The 21,605-nt window shown below is 40.9% G+C and overlaps 1 protein-coding gene across 1 annotated transcript; it reads right to left on the bottom strand.

The window, feature by feature from the left end:
- Positions 1-2,520: 2,520 nt before the first annotated feature.
- On the bottom strand, positions 2,521-9,848 carry cdkn2aipnl (CDKN2A interacting protein N-terminal like). Its single transcript, XM_073067136.1, has 3 exons — positions 9,589-9,848; positions 7,392-7,491; positions 2,521-3,770 (listed from the first exon to the last, which is right to left on the bottom strand). The coding sequence occupies exons 1-3, from the start codon at positions 9,795-9,797 to the stop codon at positions 3,762-3,764; spliced, it is 318 nt and encodes a 105-aa protein (XP_072923237.1). The 5' UTR covers positions 9,798-9,848; the 3' UTR covers positions 2,521-3,761.
- Between the last annotated feature and the right edge of the window lie 11,757 nt (positions 9,849-21,605).

Here is a 21,605-nt window from a genome sequence, read left to right as displayed (position 1 = left end):
CAACTAATTTATGCACTAGAAAACAGAATTATAAATAGGAACAACTTCAACAGAAGTATAAAACTTAATACAAAGAAAATCAGAAGAAAACTAAAACTAACCTACCCGCGAAAAATTATAAAAGATTAAAAGAAAAAAAAAGGGAGGGAGAAAAGGGGGAAATTATAAAATTCAAAGAGAGTCCTTATCAACCATTTACAGAAAAAAAAGCAAAACTTAAACTATGAATCAACCAACAGGGAGGCCTTCAATAAAAACTCCAAACCTCCAAAACAAGTTAAAGACAACTGTTGTTCTCTATAGATAAGGTTATACAAAAATAAAATAGATTACACAGGTAAAATCTAAAAGTTCGCAGGGAAACATTAAGCTTAAATTATCTATTTAGAAAAAACGCACCAAGTCCAGGGAGAGATTGGCTACAGCCCTTAGAGTTTCAATAGATAATGACTGAATTATTCAAGTAAAGTCTGAGTTCGGAAAAGATAGTTTTACTTCGAGAAGTACTTATCAACCATTTTAGAAGGTCAGGCCGGTTCCGAAGAAGACGAGGTGGCTGGGAGACTTCCAACAAACGCCTCAGCCTTCTTCACTGATTTAAACCACTTAATCTCCAGTAGTAAGCGTAATTCGAAGATCGGCTGGGTTTCGAAGAAAGGGTCTGAATCCGCGATCAAAAAGCACTTTCATTACACCTTTAAACTCAGCACACATCTTCAGAACCTGGGGGGCAAAATCCTCCACAAAACGAATGACCGTATTTTGAAAGGCAAAAGTACCTCTACGGCGTGCCTCCATCATCAAACGGTTTTTCACCTGGTATTGATGAAAGCATAAAATAATCGGCCATGGGCGGGAACCCAGAATTGCTCGAGGAACATAGATCCTGTGTGCCCTTTCAAGCTCAGGTGGAGTCGGAAAAAATTCTTTCCCGAAAATCTCACAGAGAAACTTGGAAAAAAATTCAACAGGAGAGCCCTTTTCGGTGGCCTCTGGCAAACCAAGAATTCATAGATTGCAATGTCTGCTCCGATTTTCAAGATCCACCATTTTGGAAAAAAGTTTACTATTCTTCTCCTCTAGGTTGGAGCAGAGAGTTTCAAGATATTGAACACAGCGTTTTAAATCTTCAGAAGTTACGTCAATGCGAGATAAATGTTCACCATGATCATCCACTCTAGCATTAGTCTGATCCAGTTTGACATTCAGCTGGTTGAAAGTAGTTCTAAATTCAGTTCTAAAATCCATTAAAGTATCTTGTCGATGTTGTTCCAGAACAGCGAGAATGTCAGCCGACAAAGCCGTAGAAATTTCCTTTTTCCCGGTTTTAGTACTTTTGGTAGCCATTATAAGATAGATGTGTTCGCAGGCAGGTAGAAGAAAACTAATAAAATACCTAACTAAGGTTTAAGAAGGGAGACACATAGTGCAAAGGTAAGAATAACAACAGAGCAAAAGTTCGGAGCAACTAAGCAATCGCCATCTTACCGGAAGTCCGAGGGGCAAGTAGTTTTGAGGAGGTAAAGAGGCTACAGGACTTAGACAGATTAGGAAAATGGACAAAGAAATGGCAGATGGAATAGTGTTGGGAAGCATATGGTCATGCATTTTGGTAGAAGAAATGGAAGGGTTGACTATTTTCTAAATGGAGAGAAAGCACAAAAATCTGAGGTGTAAAGGGATTTGGGAGCCCTTGAGCAGGATCCCCTAAATGTTAATTTGCAGGTTGAACCTTTGTTGAGGAAGGCAAATGCAATGTTAGCATTCATTTCAAGAGGACTAGAATATAACAGCAAGGATGTAATGTTGAGACTTTATAAAGCACTGGTGAGGCCTCTCGTGGAGTATTACAAGCAGTTTTAGGCCCTTTATCTTAGAAAGGATGTGCTGCAACCAGAGAGAGTTCAAAGGAGGTTCACAAAAACAATTCCAGAATTGAATGACTAGTCACATGAAGAATGTTTTGCCACAGCTGTGGAGACCATGTCTTTATGTATATTTAAGGCAGAGGTTGATAGCCATTTGATTGGTCAGGGTTTGAAGGGATACATGGAAAAGACAGGAGATTGGGTCTGAGAGGAAAGTTGCATCAGCCATGATGAAACGGTGGAGCAGACTCAACGGGCCAAGTGCCTATTTCTGCACCTACATCGTATGATCTTATGGCCATTTTCCCTAATTGAACTTAAAAATAACTCATTTCTCTCTCTTGAATGCTACTTTCAACAGCAGCAAAAACAAGCGTATTCAGATGTTGAGACTATATGCCATTCAGATCATCCAAATCAGAAAGTCAGTGTACAAATAGTTTTGGAGGAATAAATATTGACAAGCATCAAATTCTTAATTTTGCATCCAAGGATGGTGAGATCTAATACAAGTAAAATTCATTAGTGTCCTTGATTATTGAACTTCACAATATTATTTAAAAGTTTCTATTTAGACCAACATTTAAAATAACCCAAGACTTGGAATCAAAATATTAATGGAAGCCTCAAGTTCTAAAGGCCACAAAAACAATTTGTTCAAGATGTCCATTTATTCCTTTTTACAGTAGTACAAATATTAGATCCTGTTCAGGCAAATATCCAAGAACAGTATAAAAATGGAAAAATAGCCAATAACATTACTCAAATTAAGAATTGTATAGCCATACAAGATCAAAACTGATAATGTAAGTGGGTAAAGTATACCATACATGTTCTCCATTCTTTTTTTTAAAAAAAAATCAAAACCCAGTAAGCTCTACCCTCCATTTGCACACCAATTAGAATCACAGAATTCACCATTAATTTTTTTTTGTATTCTACAAATACAACAGGACCAGTATCATGGAATAAATCCAATACAACTTGCAAAAGGATTTAACTCTAAACTAGCCCCTGAGATTTATAATCTTGGACCTTAGCTTTTCAATAACCTGAAACAGGAAATGCACTGTTCAGGCAATAGAGGAGCAGCAAACATTGAGCCTAATTATAGGAGGAGCCTAATTACTCCTTACTTTAAAACAGGTTTTAACCATTCAATTTCGCCTATTCCCACTAAATTCCACATTATGTATCCCAGTAAGCACTTGGGCCTAAACAAGGAATACGAATCCAGTGAAGCTTTGAAAAGAACTGGAACGTGTATGCTCCTTATGCCAAGGAGACAAAATTCAAATATGGGGTATTGAACTCACAAAAGCTTTGGACTCTACAATGAAAAAATAAATCTCTATGACAAAGGCAGACAAAGAGTTCCTTCCTTCCTCCTTTCCCTATCCAGCACTGAAAAGTAATCTGCTCCAGGGAGTTAAAAAAACACTTGTTTATCATCCAGCGATGAGGTCCCATCACACTATCAGTTGTTTATTTCAATACAGGGTGAAAAAGAGAAGTGTGGTCAATTTTACTGACACATTTTGAGAAAGAAACATTTTTTGGCCAATATAAAAATAAAGCAAGAGTATTGACTGCATACATTTTCCACTGTCTTTGCCTCTCCTAACTAGAAAATTTCCATGGTCAATACTCATTTACAACAATTTGTGAGAAGCATAACATTTTCTTTTCTGTTATTTTCTTCCCCATTGGGTACGGATATCTGTAATGAATTTGATCATATTGAAGACATAGCCTCAGCACATTTACTTAACATTCCTTTGTTTTCTTCCCCAATTCAATCTCACTCTTCATCCTCACTCCCTCCAGCTTGCAGATTTCCTCCTGGGAAAATTTAGACATGCACTTTCAAAACATCTGACATTGCATCCACTTTTAACGTCTCTGAAAGAGAAGAACAAGATTTTAGATTTACCAATACAAAATCAACGTATATAAAAAGACATCTGATCCCATCACTCCATGTCCTAACCACAAATCACCAGTCAGTCTGTGGTTGATATACTGAGTGCAGTGCTCATCACTACATTGTAAAAAGGATTTTATTGCATTGAAGATTCACCAGAATGGATCATTTTGACGATCAGGAGATTGGAAAGACTACTTTTTCATCTTGGAGTAGAGAAGTCCAAGGAATTATGGGGGAGAAACTAACCAAGGTATACAAAATGAGGAAAGGCATGGATATCAGATCACCCTCTTAGCAGAGATGCCTAAAATTAAAGGGCATTGGTTTAAGGTAAGGGTTAAGAGACTGAGAAGGGGCTCAGCAGTTTTCTCCATTCAGAAAGCATTTGGCTGAAGTGCTAGTTCCATGCTATATGACAATAAATATTTATCACTTGATTTCTCAAAATGGAAAGTGCCTCCCTCTACATCAAAATACTTGATCCCTATTTACTGTACAAAGACACAATCAATATTAACATATGATCAGTACCAAATGACCATCTAATCCCTCAGTACCTTACTACCAGAAGTTAATTGTATTTACCAATAATTTTAATTCATAGAATATGTAGAATTTTACATCTTAATCTCACCAAAAGACTCCATTATTTTCAAGAGTATTTATATAACTAGCAAGGTACAGCCCTAGAAATTCCAGTAATGCATGATCGTTGACAGAGATATGTTTCATCGTCAGCCATGGGTGAGGCACCAGAAGCGTGGAAACTGGCTAATGTGCCTTTGTTTAAGGCTGCAAGGACAAACTGGGAATCTGCAGGCCAGGCCCCTATCAGTGATGGGAAAGTTACTGCAGAGATTTCTGAGAGACAGGATCAATCGGCATTTGGAATAACAAGGACTGATTTGTCAAAGTCAGCATGGATAAGATTGGATATAAAACTGACCTGGTGGTAGGAGTCAGAGGATGGTGTTGGTGGAAGGCTGTTTTTCAGGTTAAAGGCCTGAAACCAGCAGTATTCTGCATGGTTAGGAGGTTTGCAGATCAGAATCAGATTTTATTATCTCTGACATATGATGTGAAATGTGTGGTTTTGCAGCAGCAAGACATAAAAATTACTATAAGTTACAAAAATAAATGGAGTGCAAGACAAAAGACAATGTAGTGATCATAGGTTTGTGGACCAGTCTGCAATCTGAAGGCAGAAGAATCTGCTCCTAACATGCTGACTGCAGTTTCTCGGACACCTGGAACACCTCCTGCGAAATGGGCATGGAACGTTAAACAGGGCAGGTTTCTGAACAGTGTCATAAGGAGACATTTAGGGGAACAAGCTCATAGTTCTCTGAGAATAGCTACACAGGCTGGTAGAGGTGGCATTTGACATGCTTGACTTCATGTCAGGACAGTGAGTACATCATGGTACAACTCTACAGGATGCTGGCGTGTATTCTGTGTAGTTCTGGTCACCTAGCTAGAGGAAGAATGCTAAGTTGGAAAGGGTGCACAAGATATTCACAAGGACGTTACTAGAACTAGACAGCTTGAATTTTTAAGGAGGGACTTTTTTCCCTGGAGAACAGGATGTTAAGATGTTACATTATTGAAGCATCTAAAATCAGAGAATTATCACCATCTTCTTCCACAGGGTTGGAAAGGTAAAGATTTAAGGTGAGGGAGAGAAAAAAATATTAAAGGTGACATGAGGAGCATGTTTTGCTACACAGAGCATGGTGGTTACATGGAGCAAGCTGTCAGAGGAAGTGGGAGAGATGGGAACAATTCCAGCACAGATATGGATAAGACAGATTTAAAGAGATGTGGGCAAAACATGGGCAAGTAGATCTAGCTCAAGTAGGCAATTTGGTTGACTATCTATTCTACAGAGTGGCTTGCATGTTAAACAGAGAAAATGATCAGTGTACCATAGATTTTAACATAGAACAATACAGCACAGTACAGGCCCTTTGGCCCACAATGTTGTGCCGACCCTAAAACCCTGCCTCCCATATAACCCTCCACCTTAAATTCCTCCATATAACTGTCTAGTAGTCTCTTAAATTTCACTAGTGTTATCTGCCTCCACCACTGACTCAGGCAGTGCATTCCATGCACCAACCACTCTCTGAGTGAAAATCCTTCCTCTAATATCCCCCTTGAACATTCCACCCCTTACCTTAAAGCCATGTCCTCTTGTATCGAGCTGTGGTGCCCTGGAGAAGAGGCGCTGGCTGTCCACTCTATCTGTTCCTCTTAATATCTTGTATACCTCTGTCATGTCTCCTCTCATCCTTCTTCTCTCCAGAGAGTAAAGCCCTAGCTCCCTTAATCTCTGATCATAATGCATACACTCTAAAACAGGCAGCATCCTGGTAAACCTCCTCTGTACCCTTTCCAATGCTTCCACATCCTTCCTATAGTGAGGCGACCAGAACTGGACACAGTACTCCAAGTGTGGCCTAACCAAAGTTTTATAGAGCTGCATCATTACCCTGCGACTCTTAAACTCTATCCCTCGACTTATGAGAGCTAACACTCCATAAACTTTCTTAACTACCCTATCTACCTGTGAGGCAACTTTCAGGGATCTGTGGACATGTACCCCAGATCCCTCTGCTCCTCCACACTCCCAAGTATCCTGCCATTTACTTTGTACTCTGCGTAGGAGTTTGTCCTTCCAAAGTGTACCACCTCACACTTCTCTGGGTTGAACTCCATCGGCCACTTCTCAGCTCACTTCTGCATCCTATCAATGTCTCTCTGCAATCTTCGACAATCCTCAACACTATCCACCACACCACCAACCTTTGTGTCGTCTGCAAACTTGCCAATCCACCCTTCTACCACATCAGGGTCGTTAATAAAAATCACGAGAAGTAGAGGTCCCAGAACCGATCCTTGTGGGACACCACTAGTCACAACCCTCCAATCTGAATCCACCTGGCCAAACTTCCCTGGATCCCATGCCTTCTGACTTTTTGAATAAGCCTACCGTGTGGTACCTTGTCAAATGCCTCACTAAAATCCATTTGATGGACGGATTATTTAGTTAAGAAAGTTATGATCGATTTTTTCAATACTTATATGATCTATTTTAAAGCAATAGAATAAATAGATGTGTGGAAGACCTACACAAGATAGGTATGCAACATTCCCACTGACTCCAGAGACTTTGGTCCATGACGGATCAAAATGGAAAAGGATTTAGGATATATCGATAACCCAGTGTATCAGGATTCTGTGGTTCCCATAACGGCCACCTCAGAAAACTAAGACATCCCCATTCTGAGTACTTCCTAAAAAATAGAGTTTCCTGATCTTTTGCAGCTTACCACCAATAATTAAATCCTGTCCATGCATTCCTTATTTTCTATCTACAGTGTTAGAAAGTACATTAGATTTTAATGGAGGAACATTGCCTGAATAATTCATTTGCCCAATCTTGTAAACCAAAATTAAATAGTTTTCCATTCTTCTTCCTGGTCTCTTTTCAGTTGGGCTCATTTTCCTAATTCTTATCTCTGCCCTGTTCAACACTTCTATGATAGCAAATGCCTCATTATTGCCCAGCTTTAAAAAAAGATAGTGAAAAGTACCGCTTTCATGATCTCATCTCTGGTGGTGAACTGAGGTGCATCTTCAACTTCAACTCCAATTGCCATTTCTGATATCTTCCTCATTAGTTCATCATTATAACTGAAAAACAGAAATTAAATAGATTTGTTATCAGAATCAGGTTTACTATCACTCATATATGTTGTGATATCTGTTGTTTTGTGGCAGCAATACAGTACAATACACAAAACTATAAAGTAGTGCAAAAGAGAGCAAGAGTAGTGAGATAGTGTGCATGGGTTGGTTCATTGTTTGTTCAAAAATCTGATGGCAGAGGGGAAGAAGCTGTTCCTAAAATGTTTAGTGTCTCTCTTTGGGCTCCTGTACCTCTTCCCTAATGGTAGCAATGAGAGGGCTGCATGTCCTGGCGATGAGAGTACTTAATGACAGATGCCTCCTTTCTGAGGCATTACATTTTAATAGCTATTTTTCAGCTATTTATATATCTAAACGTTTCTGAGGGGGTGGTGAAAGCAGTGAAAATATGTTGACACTGTGCTAACACAAGCAGAATTGTCAAAAACTGCACAGCAGCTGCACACCCAGCTCTGTCTGATGACTATACAAATTATCAAGCATTCTTGCTCTTAATGTCAGGAGGAAAGGAGAGGAAAATAATTGACATACAGAGTTCAAAAATAGTCATTAATTCTAAGTATGGACAATCATTAGCATTCTGAAGGGCTTATCAATGAGGAAAGAACATGGGCAGTATGGAGTAGAGAGCAGAGAATTGGCTGTGGACAGTGGTATGGGGGGGGGGGAGAAGCAGAAGGCTCTTCATAGAATCATAGAAACACCCATGCTTACTATGGATATCCACCTACTGCAATCCCATTTATCCGCATCCCTCTGATCACTTCCAATCTAAATGTTATCCAAACACCTCCTCTGGCTACTCATTCCAGGTATTCACCATCCTGTGTCAAAAATTTACTCTTCAGATTTCTTAAATTATCTACCCTCTTACCTTCAATCTATGCTTTCTAGTTCTAGACTCCATCATTGGAAAAAAGATTCTGGTTGACCATCCTAATATTCTCCTCATAATTTTGTAAATCTCTGTAACGTTACTCCGCCTCCTACAATTCAGTAAGAATAAGCTCATCCAATCTGTCTTTAGAAGTACAGCCTTCCATTCCATAAGATATAGGAACAAATTAGGTCATTTGGCCCATCGAGTCTACTCCACCATTTTATCATGGCTGATCCATTTCATTCTCGGCCCCAATCTCCTGCCTTCACCCCATATCCCTTCAAGCCCTGACTAATCAAGATTCTATCAACCTCTGCCTTAAATACACCCAATGACACAACCACCTAATTCCACAGATTTACCATTCTCTGACTAAAGTAATTCCTCATTTATGTTCTAAAAAGATTCCCCTCTATTCTAAGGATGTGTCCTCTTAAGACTCCCACCAGAGCAAACAATCTCTCCACATCCACTATCAAAGTCTTTCAATGTTAGATAGATTTCAATGAAGTCACCCCTCATTCTTAATTCCAGTGTGTACAGACCCAGAGCCATCAAACGCTCTTCATATGAAAATCCTGGAATCATTTTCGTGAACCTTTGAACTCTCTCCAATTTCAGTGCATCCTTTCTTAAATAAGAGGGCCCAAAAGTGCTCACAATACTCCAAGTGAGGCCTCACCAGTGCCTTTAAAAGCCTCAACATTACTTCCTTGTTTCTATATTCTAGTCCTCTCAAAATTGAACACTAACACCACATTTGGCTTCCTCACCACTGGCTCAACCTGCAAATTAACCTCCCAAGTCCCTTTGCACCTTAAACTTTTGTATTTTCCAAGCAACATCCTGCGAATTTCTTCTCACACTGTCAATTACTACCACACCATGTCTATACTGTACCCAGCAGAATTGTAAACAGTATTCCACATGAAATCTGAACAACGTAACAACATGACGTCCCAACTCGTATACTCAAATGTCTCGGCCGATGAAAGCAAGAATACTTTATGACTTTTTCCACTACCAAATCCACGCGTGTTGACACTTTCAGGATGCTTTGGACTTGCAGCCCAAGGACCATATGTATACCAACATTCCTAAGGTCCCTGTTATTTACTCTGTAACTGTTAAGGAAGTTGAGAGGTATCGACAGGGCCTGAGTGAGGCGGTGGACGCAAAGGGGGCGAAAACGGGTCGCTCACCGGCAGCCCATGAAAACGTGGTTAGACCAGACCATTGAGAGTGCGATTAAGTAGTCCATGCGATCCTGCCCATAGTCGGACAAGTTTCTGACCAAGAAGTCCTTGCGCGCCCTCCAATGTTTGTCGTTCTCCCACAAACCCCGCAGTCCCTCTACCGTGTCCGCTATCTCCCGGTTCCGCCGCAGGAAATCATCCAGCCCATCCGCCATCTTCCAACCGCCGATAACAGCACAGGCGCTAGCTCCCAGCACTCACCGCGCCGGCGCCCACGAAGCCCCATGACGCAGGCGCCAGCTCATCTCAGCGAATGCCTGTCCGCCTTTGTCTAGAACAGCGCCCCTGGCGAGATGACGGCACCCCGAAGTATTACAGGAGCGATCGCAGACGAGCAGGAAAACTACAATCCCTGAGATTTTCAGATGGCATCGGTAGTTCAAGTCGAACTGAGAAATTAGTCAAAAAAAGTCAACAAGAACCATGGTTTTGGAAGACATGGTTAAAATATTTGTCATCTCCTTTAAAAACCTGAAAAGAAAACCATTAATATATGGACCATATGTTATTTATAATGTAATATATATGGGTAACATATGGGATTTGTTGTCCTTTATAAGAGAATAATATGCAAAGCAAAAACAGCAGTTCTCATTCGTTCCAAATTGTCTTCAGTAGACCCAACTACCTTTTGTCTTGTCATATAATTTAGAAGTAATTGTATTACTCATATGGATAAGAAGAATTCTATATTACCACTTACAACTTTGAAGAAGAGAAGGGACTTTATGCCTTGTATTCTGGCTAGTAGTCAGCTCTCAGACTACATACAAAATAGTAGCCAGATTAGACTATCTGGCTTCTCAAGTTTTCAGAGCAATTGTGCCTGATCTTACACTCAAGCACCATTTTCCTGCCCTGCATGCCGTGAAAAGAGAGGTGCAGGGCCCAGGGCGTTTCATAAAGCAATAGCAAATCAAAGAGCAAATACAGCAAATGCGGAGGCAGTCACATTCCAAAGGCATGTCCTGCTTATGGAAAGACCTGCATTAATTGTGGGAAGAAGAATCAGTTTGCAAAGTTCTACAAAGTGAGGCTACCAAGAGAAAGGTGCACATGGTTGTTGAGGAAATGGAGGAAGTCTTTGTGAATTCTCAGCAGACTACTGGTGCTGGTAAAAACAGAATGGATTGTTCCAGTGAGTATAAATGAGACAGTAACTCCATTCAACCTTGATACCAGAGCCTGGGTGAATCTGTTATCCACTGGTGATCACAAGACTCTCCCAGTAAAGAGCAAGATTTACCCAGCTGAGTTAAAAGTGAGAGGCTATACTGGAGAGAACATTCCAGTAAAAGGGGGCTGTATACTGACCTTCAAGCACAAGTGGCAGCATGTAAAGGCAAGCTACTGATTGTAGATAAGAGTGTACAGCCAATATTAGGTCTGAGTGGATGTGAAAAGCTCATCCTGGTGAAATGAGTGTTTGTAGTGGCTTCACAGACCAAAGTTGACCACACTTCACTCATGGAAGAGTATGCAGATGTTTTGAGAGGCTCAAATGCTTACCTGATGTAACTCAAGAAACTCGTAACAGCATCCATTAGAGCTCCAGAGAGGTTATGCAAGAGAAGCACAAGATCTACACCTTCCATAGACATCTGTACCAGCTACACCAGTATGACTGGCAGGATGCCACTGCTGAACAGAGTGACCATGGTGAAGAAGTTGCCAGTCTTGCTTCCACATCATGCAGCGGTGCATCAAAATCTGTCTCTCATTTTCTTCCAGTTAAAGACTGGAAATCAAAAATATCTCCATGATCCTCTCTGAAGTTGAAGAGGAAAATTAAAAAGGAAGAAGGAGAGAACAGACAGTCCCCTAGGTCAGAACACAGCAACAGGTCAACACATACCAACAGGAGCAGTTGCTATCTATGATCCGCCCTCAATGAAGGAGCTCTGTGAGTTGAGACAGATTCAAATGGAACACGTGCAAAGACTCCCTGATCACATGGATGTAGTTCAGAGCTCCATTATGAGGCATGGAGTGAATTAGGGTCACGCAGGAAGAACAAGAACAGAGACAAACAGACAGGATCTTGGCAGAAGGATGTGAAAGAAATAAACACGTTGATTAGAGTTTTCAGAAAAACACAAATATTAATGCACCAAATTCAAGCAATACATCTGTGGAAACAAGAAACAGACCAAAAAAGATCAGTAAACCACCACAGAGACTGGTTGAAAGTTTATAGGTGAATAGGGGACTGTATTTGCTCATTACAATTGAAGTTAATGTATATATTTTAGTTGGAAAGAATTATTATTCCTTGCACGTTTATGAGGACATAGCATTGTGTTTGTTTTTCTTTAAAGGGGGAAGATGTGTTATCATGTGTGCATAATAAAGAACTTCATTTCCCAATGGGCAATGCAGGCGGTTCACCAAATGAACTGGAAGCTTTGACGGTGACCTGGTCCTGCATGCTCACTGTTGAGGTGAAGCTGTTCTGTAAATAAAAATGTTCTAGTGTTTTACCCATGCTAAATTTGTCTTTATTAAAAAGAAACATAACAGAAACCAGAGGTCAACGAGCCAGTGCTCATCAGAGGATCAGAGATGAGAGGGTCATTAAGTTTAAATTCAGAGGAGCCATCCTGGCCACAGCATATAAATGTATTTACAAGGAAAGCACAAAAGCATTTCCATTTCCTCAGGAGTTTGTGGAGACTCAGCATGACATTAAAAAACCTTGACAAACTACTGTACTTGTGTAGTGGAGAATCTAGTGATTGGCTGCACCACAATCTGTTATGGGAACACCAATGCCTTTGAACAGAAATTCTTACAGCAGGTTGTAGATTTGGCCCAGTACATCACAGGTAAAGACCTCCTGACCATTGAGCACATCTACATGAAATGCTGTTGTCGGAAAGCACTATCCATCATCAATGATCCTCACCACTTACGTCAAGCTCTTTTCTCAATACTACATCAGGTAGAAGTTTCAACAGCATCAGAACTTACACCACCAGGTTCAAGAACAGTTACTATCCCTCAACCATCAGGCTCTTAAACAAAGAGTGTTAACTACATTTACCTGCTCATCTATTGAGATGTTCCCACAACTGATAATCTCACTTTATCTTGTTATCATTATTTATATTTGCATTTGCACAATTTATTGCCTACTCTGCTCTACCTGATCTTTCAGTGATCCCGTTATAGTTACCGTTCTATAGATTTGCTGAGTATGTCGCAGGAAAAATAATCTCAGGAATGTATGTGGTGACAGACAGTATATGTACTCTGATAATAATAAATTTACTTGCACTCAGCTCCTGCATTCAGCTTGGTGCAGTCTCACCTCTCTCTTGGGACTATTCTAGTACATCCCTATGGACTGCCATTTTAATCCTTCCCGCAATATCACATCTAAACAACAGAAACCCAAAATATTGAGCTACAAGTCCTTTCCCTCTTCAACCAAATCTCACTAATGGCTACAATATCATAATTCCATGTGTTGATCCATGCCCTGAGCTCATCTGCAGGTCCTGTCCTCTAGTTTGGCACTAACTCCCTGAACTCTCTTGTCATTTTTCCTATCTACGTCATTGGGATCAAACCTTTGGCTGCTCACCCTCCCACTTAAGAACGTTGAGGCTGAAGAATGTTCCAGACCGTGGCACCTGGAAGGCAATGTAACATCCGGGGATCACATTCTCAGCCACAGAACCTCCTTTCTGTTCTCCTAACTAGTGAATCCGCTATCACCACAGCTCACCTCATCTTCCCTACCCCTTCCCTTCTGAGCCACAGACCCAGACTCAGTGCCACAGACGTGGCTGCTGAGTCTTTCCTCTGCTAGGTCATCTCCCCGAATGTATCCAAAGTGGTATATCTGTTAAGGTGAATGGCCTCAGGGGTACTCATCACTGGCTGTTTAACGCTGTTCACCCCCACCCCAATCCACCGCGACTGTCACCCAATTTCCTGTGTTCTGCACTTTGGGTGTAACTACCTCACTATGTCCTATCTATTCTGGCCTCCTGCATGATTCGGAGATCATGCAGTTCCAGCCCCTACTCCTTAAAGCAAAGTGTTAGAAACTGCACCAGGATGCACTTTTGCGGGTGAGGTTGTCAGGGACACTGGAGGTCTCGCTGCCTTCCCACATCCTGCAAGAGGAGCATTCAGCTATTCTGTCTGGCATCCCTACTGCTCTAACTGTGCATTTAGAAAGAAGGAAACAATAAATAAACTGAAGAAAATCTACATACAGCTTTTTGCCTTCTCTCACTGATCCCTCACCCCTCTGAAGCCTCAATATCCCCTCTCTAACAATGGCCACTCTAACACCACCCACTCTAACACTGCCCACTCTAACAATGGCCACTCCAACAAAGGCTGCTTCAATTGTCCCTGCCTTATTTTAATTTGCACTTGCAATCTTTGATTGGCCATCGTTCAAATGCTGAAACTTCTACTTTTTAATGCTCACTGGTTGGCCTGAGCGAGCCACCTCTTCTCTCTCCTGATCAGTGGCAACACTGTCCAAATGCAGAAATTCCTGCAAAGTTCTTCTTTTTAATGCTCACACTGGCCCGTGTGAGGCACCTCTTCTCCATCTCCCAATCTTAGTTTTGTCACTGTTCAAACAATCTTAGAAGACTTGCTGTCTATTTATCTCTGTAGTTTATCCTTTACACCCATTGCAATCAAATGCAGAAGAAGCAGATTCTACTCCTTTTGGTTTGGAGTTGGCACAATTCCCTCTGAGCCTTTCTTGCTTGAAGGTACTTTATATGCAATGCCCAAATAGCTTTGAGGGGCTTGGATGCTTTCTGATGTCATAACAGAATCCATGATTATACTAGGCTTATACTCGCTGGAATTTAGAAGATTGAGGAGGGATCTTATTGAAACATATAAAATTCTAAAGGGATTGGACAGGCTAGATGCAGGAAGATTGTTTCTGATGTTGGGGAAGTCCAGAACGAGGGGTCACAGTTTAAGGATAAAGGGGAAGCCTTTTAGGACTGAGATGAGGAAAAGCTTCTTCACACAGAGAGTGGTGAATCTGTGGAATTCTCTGCCACAGGAAACAGTTGAGGCTGGTTCATTGGCTATATTTAAGAGGAAGTTAGATATGGCCCTTGTGGCTAAAGGGATCAGTGGGTATGGAGAGAAAGCAGGTACAGGATTCTGAGATGGATGATCAGCCATGATCATACTGAATGGCAGTACAAATGGCCTACTCCTGCGCCTATTTTCTATGTTTCTATGAGAGCTCCAGAGAGGTTATGCAAGAGAAGCACAAGAATTCCATCTTCCATAGACATCTGTACCAGCTACACCAGCATGACAGTCAGGATGCCAGTGATGAACAGAGTGATCATGGTGAAGAAGTCCCAGTCTTGCTTCCACATCATGCAGCTGTGGTTCAAAATCTGCCTCTCATCAACTTCCAGTTAAAGAATGGAGATCAAAAATATCTTCATGATCCTCTCTGAAGATGAAGAGGGAAAATAAGAAAGAATATGGGGAGTACCCAAGGTCAGGACAACAGCAACAGTTGAACACAAAGCAAGAAGAGGAATTGCTATCTATGATACAGACCAATAGAAGGAGCTCTGTGAATTGAGACAAATTGGAACTTGTGCAGAGACTCACTGACCACATGAATGTAGTTCAGGGCTCCATTATGAGGCATGTGGAACAAATTATGGTTACAGAGCAAGAAGAAGAACAGAGATGAACAGGTAGTATCTTGGCAGAAGGGTGTGAAAGAAATAAATATGTAGATCAGAGTTTTCAAAAAGACACTAATATTAACACAGCAAATGAAAGCAAGACATATGTGGAAACAAAGAGCAGACAAAGAAGGATTATTAAACCACCACAGAGATGGATTGAAAGCAGTTGAATGAATAATGGACTGCATTTGCTCATTACAATTGAAGTTAATGTAATTCTTTTTGTTGGAATGCATTATTCTTACTTGCAGGTTTATGAGGACATAATATCTGTCTTCTTCTTTTTTCTTTAAAGGGGGAAGATGCGTTATTATGTGTGTACATAATAAAGAACTTCAGTTCCCAGTGTGCAGTGCGGGCCTTTCACCGGGAACCGGAAGTGGTGTTGGGGAGCTGGTTGCGTGCGCTCCAGTTAAGCTGAAACCATGATTGGAGTGTACCATAAATAAATATGTGCTAGAGTTTTTACCCACGCTGTTTGTCTTTATTGAGAACAAATATAACACCCACTAGTGAAAGACAATTCTATGTTGGGTGTTGTGTAATGAACCAGATTATATTAGAGAACTTAAGGTAAAGGAACCCTTAGGGGGCGGTGATCATAATATGATGGAATTCACCCTGGAGTTTGAGATGGAGAAGATAAAAGTCAGATGTATCAGTATTACAGTGAAGGAAAGAGAATTACAAAGGCATGAGAGGGGAGCTGGCCAAAGTTGATTGGAAAGGAACACTAGCAGGGCTAATGGCAAACAACAATGACAGGATTTTCGGGGGGGGGGGGGAATATGGAAGTCACCGGACAGATACATCCCAAAGAAGGAGAAGTATTCTAAAAGGAGGATGAGGCAACTGCAGCTGACAAGGGAAGTCAAAGACAGCATAAATGTCACCCAGTTCGGATATGGCCCAAGTGTGGGGTGAAAGACACTGAAGCAGGTCAATAGTTCACAGACTTTAATGCAAACAGTGTAACAGGGAAAAGAAAACAATAAACGCTAGGCCAAACAGGGCTGTTAACTAAAGCTCTCAAATGGAAAATGAAGCCTACACTGAGGCTGAAATGAACAACTAAGAATAAAACGAATATCACTATCTTCAGAGTCAGTTGACTTGAAAGTGTCATGGTCCTAGCTGGAATTTCCCACCTTTTCCCTTTCTTCCCTAATTGGTCCTTAATCCCCACACTTGATTCCCAATCTTTCCCAATTCCTCTCAATCACCAGCACCTGGTTTCCATTAGCCACCGGAGGATAAGACCCCGACAGCTCCGGTCAGTCCTTGCCAGATTGTTGGTCGACTTTCAGAGAGAGAGGAACCCTGCTCCAAGTCTTATACATCGAATCTCTTCGTAAATCAAATCTCCCTGGTTCTGACTCAGCCTGGTCTCAATTCTACACTTGCTACGGAAATTCTGCCTCCTGATCCTGCCTCCGTGTCAGAGTCCTGCACTTGGGATCATTTTTTCCTGCCACGACCCTGTAACAGACAGTCTTATTTCTCAGGCAAGGCAGAATGCAAGCAGGCTGCAAAGCATTGTTGTATCGAAGTCTCGACAAATACTATGACAGAATGAATGGAGTTAAGTACTATTGCAATGAAATAATAATTAGCTGACGTGTGCATAGTCACAAGTGCAATTGCCGTATCTACTGTGCTGTCGAATCCGTGGTTGTGACAGTAAAAGCAAAAGAGAGGGCATAATTAGTGAGAAGTTTTTAAAGAACCAATAGAAGTCAACTAAAAAGCTGTAAGGAGAAAAAAAGATGAAATATAAAGGTAGACTAGCCAATAATATAAAAGAGGATGCCTACAGGTTTATTTTTTCAGATATATAAATGGTAAAAGAGAGGTGAGAATGGATATCAGACTGCTGGAAAAATTACCCTGGAGAGGTAGCAATGGGGATCAAAGAAATGGCAGACAAACTTAATATGTAGTTTGCATCAGCCTTCACTGTGGAAGGCGCAAGCGAAATTCAAGAGTGTCGGGTCAGAAATGAGTTAGTTGCTATTACTAAGGAGAACTTGCTTGAGAAGCTGAAATGTTTTGACATGTTTGAAGGTTGGTGTGTCACCTGGAGCAGGTGGACTACATCCCAGGGTTCTGAAAGATAGCTAAAGAGATTGTGGAGGCATTAGAAATAATATTTCAAGAATCTACAAGATTCTGGAATGGTTCCAAAGGACTAGAACATTGAACATGTCACTCCACTCTTTAAGAAGGAAGGGAAGCAGAAGAAAGGAGATTCATTCTTTCTTTTAGGCCAGTGGTTGTGAAGATATTGGAGTCCATTACTAAGGATGAGATTTTTGGGAACTTTGAGGCATATGACAAAATACATTGTAATCAGCAAGGTTTCCTAAGGGGAAATCTTGCCAAAGAAATAAGTTGGAATTCTTGGAGGAAGTAATAAGCAGGATAGACAAAGGAGAGTCAGTGGATGTTGTTTACTTGGATTTTCAGAAGGCCTTTGACAAAGTGCTGCACATGAGGTTGTTTAACAAGATAAGAGCCCATTGTATTACAGGGAAGATAGTAGCATGGATAGAAGATTAGCTGATGGGCAGGAGGCAAAGAGTGGGAATAAAGGAGGCCTTTTCTGGTTAGCCACCAGTGACTGCTGATGTTCTACAAGGGTCGCTATTGGGACTGCATCTTTTCACATTATACGTCAATGATTTTGATGATGGAACTTGTGGCTTTGTGGCTAAGTTTGTGGATGACACGAAGACAGCCACTGTTGAGGAGGTCTCCAGAAGGACTTAGAAGGGAGAATGGGCAAAAAAGTTAGCAGATGGAATATAATGCAGGGAAGTGTATAATCATGCACCTTGATAGAAGGAATAAAGGCTTAAACTATTTTCTAAATGGTGAAAAAAAATTAAAAATCAGAGATGCAAAGGGACTTGGGAGTCCTTGTGCAGGATTCCATTAAGTTTAATTTGCAGGCTGAGCCAGTGGTAAGGAAGGGAAATGCAATGTTACCATTCATTATGAGAGGACTAGAATATAAGAGCAAGGATTTAATGCTGAGGTTTATAAGGTACTTGGAGTATTGTGATAGTTTTGGGCCCTTAACCATGAGAAGATGTGCATTGGAGAGGGCCCAGAGGAGTTCATGAGAATGATTCCAGCAATGAAAGGGTGTATCTTGGCTCTGGGCCTGTACTTGCTGGAGTTTAGAAGAATGAAGGGGGATCTCATTGAAATCTACTGAATATTGAAAGGCCTGGACAGTGTGGGTGTGGAGAGGATGTTTCCTATAGTGGATGAGTCTAGGATCAGAGGGCACAACCTTAGGATAGAAGAACATCCCTTTAGAACAGAGCTGAGGAGGAATTTGTTTAGCCAGAGGGTGGTGAATCATTGCCACAGATAGTTGTGGAGGCCAAGTCATTGAGTATATTTAAAGTGGAGGTTGATAGGATCTTGATTAGTCAGGTCATCAAAGGTTACAGGGAGAAGGCAGGAGAATGGATTTGAGAAGGATAATATATCAACCATGATGGAATGGAGGAGCAGATGGGCTAAATAGCCTAATACTTCTCACATGTCATATGGTCTTCTAATTGCAGAATGACAGCTTTACATTTGTACTCATATCCTCAAGCAATATCGACCAACCAACCATTTGTCTTTTAAACTTGTTTATTGCTCCTTCATATTAGCTTTCAGTAATTTTTACAGAAAATACCCAGGATCCCATGAAAATAAACATTTCCCATTTTCTCACCATTAAAACAATTTTCAGACTCTTTAACTTGTCTAGTAATATTTGTTCATAAGTGGTAATGTTTTTCTTACTTACTCATTTGTCCTGGACCCTTACATAGTTCTCAAGTTGTTTTTTATTTCCTTTGTGTATGTTGTAGTATCAGATCTCTCATGAGTGCCATATTGAATGGATCCTTATTTATACTGTGCCTTACATCAAATCTGCCTGGTTACTGTCATGCTTCAATTCATGACAGGTTGCTGTGTTCAAATTGATTGTTGTACTTCCAATATTACAATATGGCACACACTTCAGAGGTAGTCAGATATATTTTATTGGCTGGGAAGTCCTTTAGGGGTTTCTAGAAGGTTTATAAAAACACTGAATAATTACAGTCTTTTTTAAGCTTTTGATAAGCTGATTGCTTCTCTTCGAGGAAATATATACTGTTCATGAATTAAGATGGTTTATTAAGAAGTGAAAAATAATTTTGGCAAAAATTCAGATTGTTCTAATTCCTCTTGCTTCCTCCAGGCCTTGCAATGAAGTAAGATTAAGAATTTTTGCAGCCTCTAGTAGTTCTTTTACATTGGAATTTTAGCCCATCATAAATAGGAGATTCAGCAGATGCTGGAAATCCAGAGTAATGCACAAAAAGTGCTGGAGGAATTCAACAGGTCAGGCAGCATCTAGAGAAGGGAATAAACTGTCGATGTTTTGGGCTGAGACTTCTCGGCCCAAAATGTCAACTATTCTTTCTTTTCCATAGATACTGCCTGGGCTGCTAAGATCCCCCAGCATTTTGCGTGTGCTACCAACAATTTTAGTCCTTTGCCTTTCAACAGGCTGGATTAAAAGTTAAAATTCATGAATTCAAGATGAAAGAATAAAGTCAGAATCAGAATCAGGTTTAATATCACCGGTATGCACCGTGAAATTTGTTGAGTTTGTGGCAGCAGTACAAAGCAATACATAATAATAGGAAAAAAAACATGAATTACAGTAAGTACATGTACAAACAGTATATTAAATAGTTAAATTAAATAAGTAGTGCAAAAATAGAAATAAAAGAGTAGTGAGGTGGTGTTCATGGGTTCAACGTCCATTCAGAAATCGAATGGCAGAGGAGAAGGAGCTGTTCCTGAATTACTGAGTGTGCCATCAGGCTTCATTACCTTCTTCCTGATGGTAGCAATGAGAACGAGGAATGTCCTGGGTAATGGGGGGTCCTTAATAATGGCTGCCACGATTTTGAGGCATCACTCCTTGAAGATGTCCTGGATACTATCGAGGCTAGTGCCCACAATGGAGCTAAGTATACAACTTCCTGCAGTTTACTTCGATCCTGAGCAGTAACCGCCCTCCCCATATCAGACAGTGATGCAGCCAGAATGGTCCTCATGATACAACTCAAAACTTAAAAGTATTTTCAAAGACATACCAAATCTCCTCAAACTCCTAACGAAATATAGTCATTGTTATGCTTTCTTTGTAGCTACATCGATATGTTGGGTCCAGCCTAGAATACTCAGAGATATTGATACCCAGGAACTTGAAATTGCTCATTTTCTCCACTTCTGACCCATCAATGAAGACTGGTTTGTGTTCTCTCCTTATCCTTTCTGAAGTCCACAATCAGTTCTTTGTTCTTACTGACATTGAGTGCAAGGTTGTTGCTATGACACCACTCAACTGGTTGATATATCTCATCCTTGTACACCGTCTCGACACCATCTGAGATTATGCCAATAATAGTTGTATCGTCAGCAAATTTACAAAAGGCATTTAAACTATGCTTTGCCGCGCAGTCATGGGTGTAGAGAGAGTAGAGCAGTGGGCTAAGCACACATCCCTGTGGGTGCACAGTGTTGATTGTCAGTGAGGTGGAGATGTTATTTCTGATCCACACAGATTGTGATCTATCATTTAGGAGGTTGAGGAGCCAATTGCAGAGGGAGGTACAGAGGCCCAGATACTGGAGCTTTTCTATGAGAACAGTAGGAATAATGGTATTAAACACTGAGATGCCGTCAATAAACAGCATCCTGACATAGGGATTTGAATTGTCCAGATGATCCAAGGCTGTGTGAAGAGCCAATGAGATCATGTCCACTGTAGACCTATTGTGGCATAGGCAAATTGCAGTGCATCCAATTCCTGGCTGAGGCAGAAATTAATTCTAGCCATAGCCAACCTCTTAAAGCACTTCATCACCATAGATGTGTGAGCTACTGGACAAGTCATTAAGGCAGCTCACTCTACTCTTCTTGGGCACTGGTATAATTGTTGACCTTTTGAAGCGGGATGGTGGGGGGGGGGCTTCTGAGTGTAGCAATGAGAGATTGAAATGTCTTTGAACACCTCTGTAGGTCGATTGGCACAGGTTTTCAGAGCCCTACCAGGTACTCCGCCAGGGCCTGTCGCCTTGCGAAGGTTGGCCGTCTTGAAAGACAGCCTGAAGTTGGTCTCTGAGACGGATATCTCTGGGTCACTGGTTGCTGCCGGGATCCTCATAGCTGTAGTTTTATTCTCCCTTTCAGAGC

The sequence above is a fragment of the Hemitrygon akajei genome, chromosome 15 (genome assembly GCF_048418815.1).
Source record: "Hemitrygon akajei chromosome 15, sHemAka1.3, whole genome shotgun sequence".
Taxonomy (NCBI): Eukaryota; Metazoa; Chordata; class Chondrichthyes; order Myliobatiformes; family Dasyatidae; genus Hemitrygon; species Hemitrygon akajei.
Note: the sequence above shows the minus strand (reverse complement) of the source record. Positions and strands in the feature narration are given on the sequence as shown.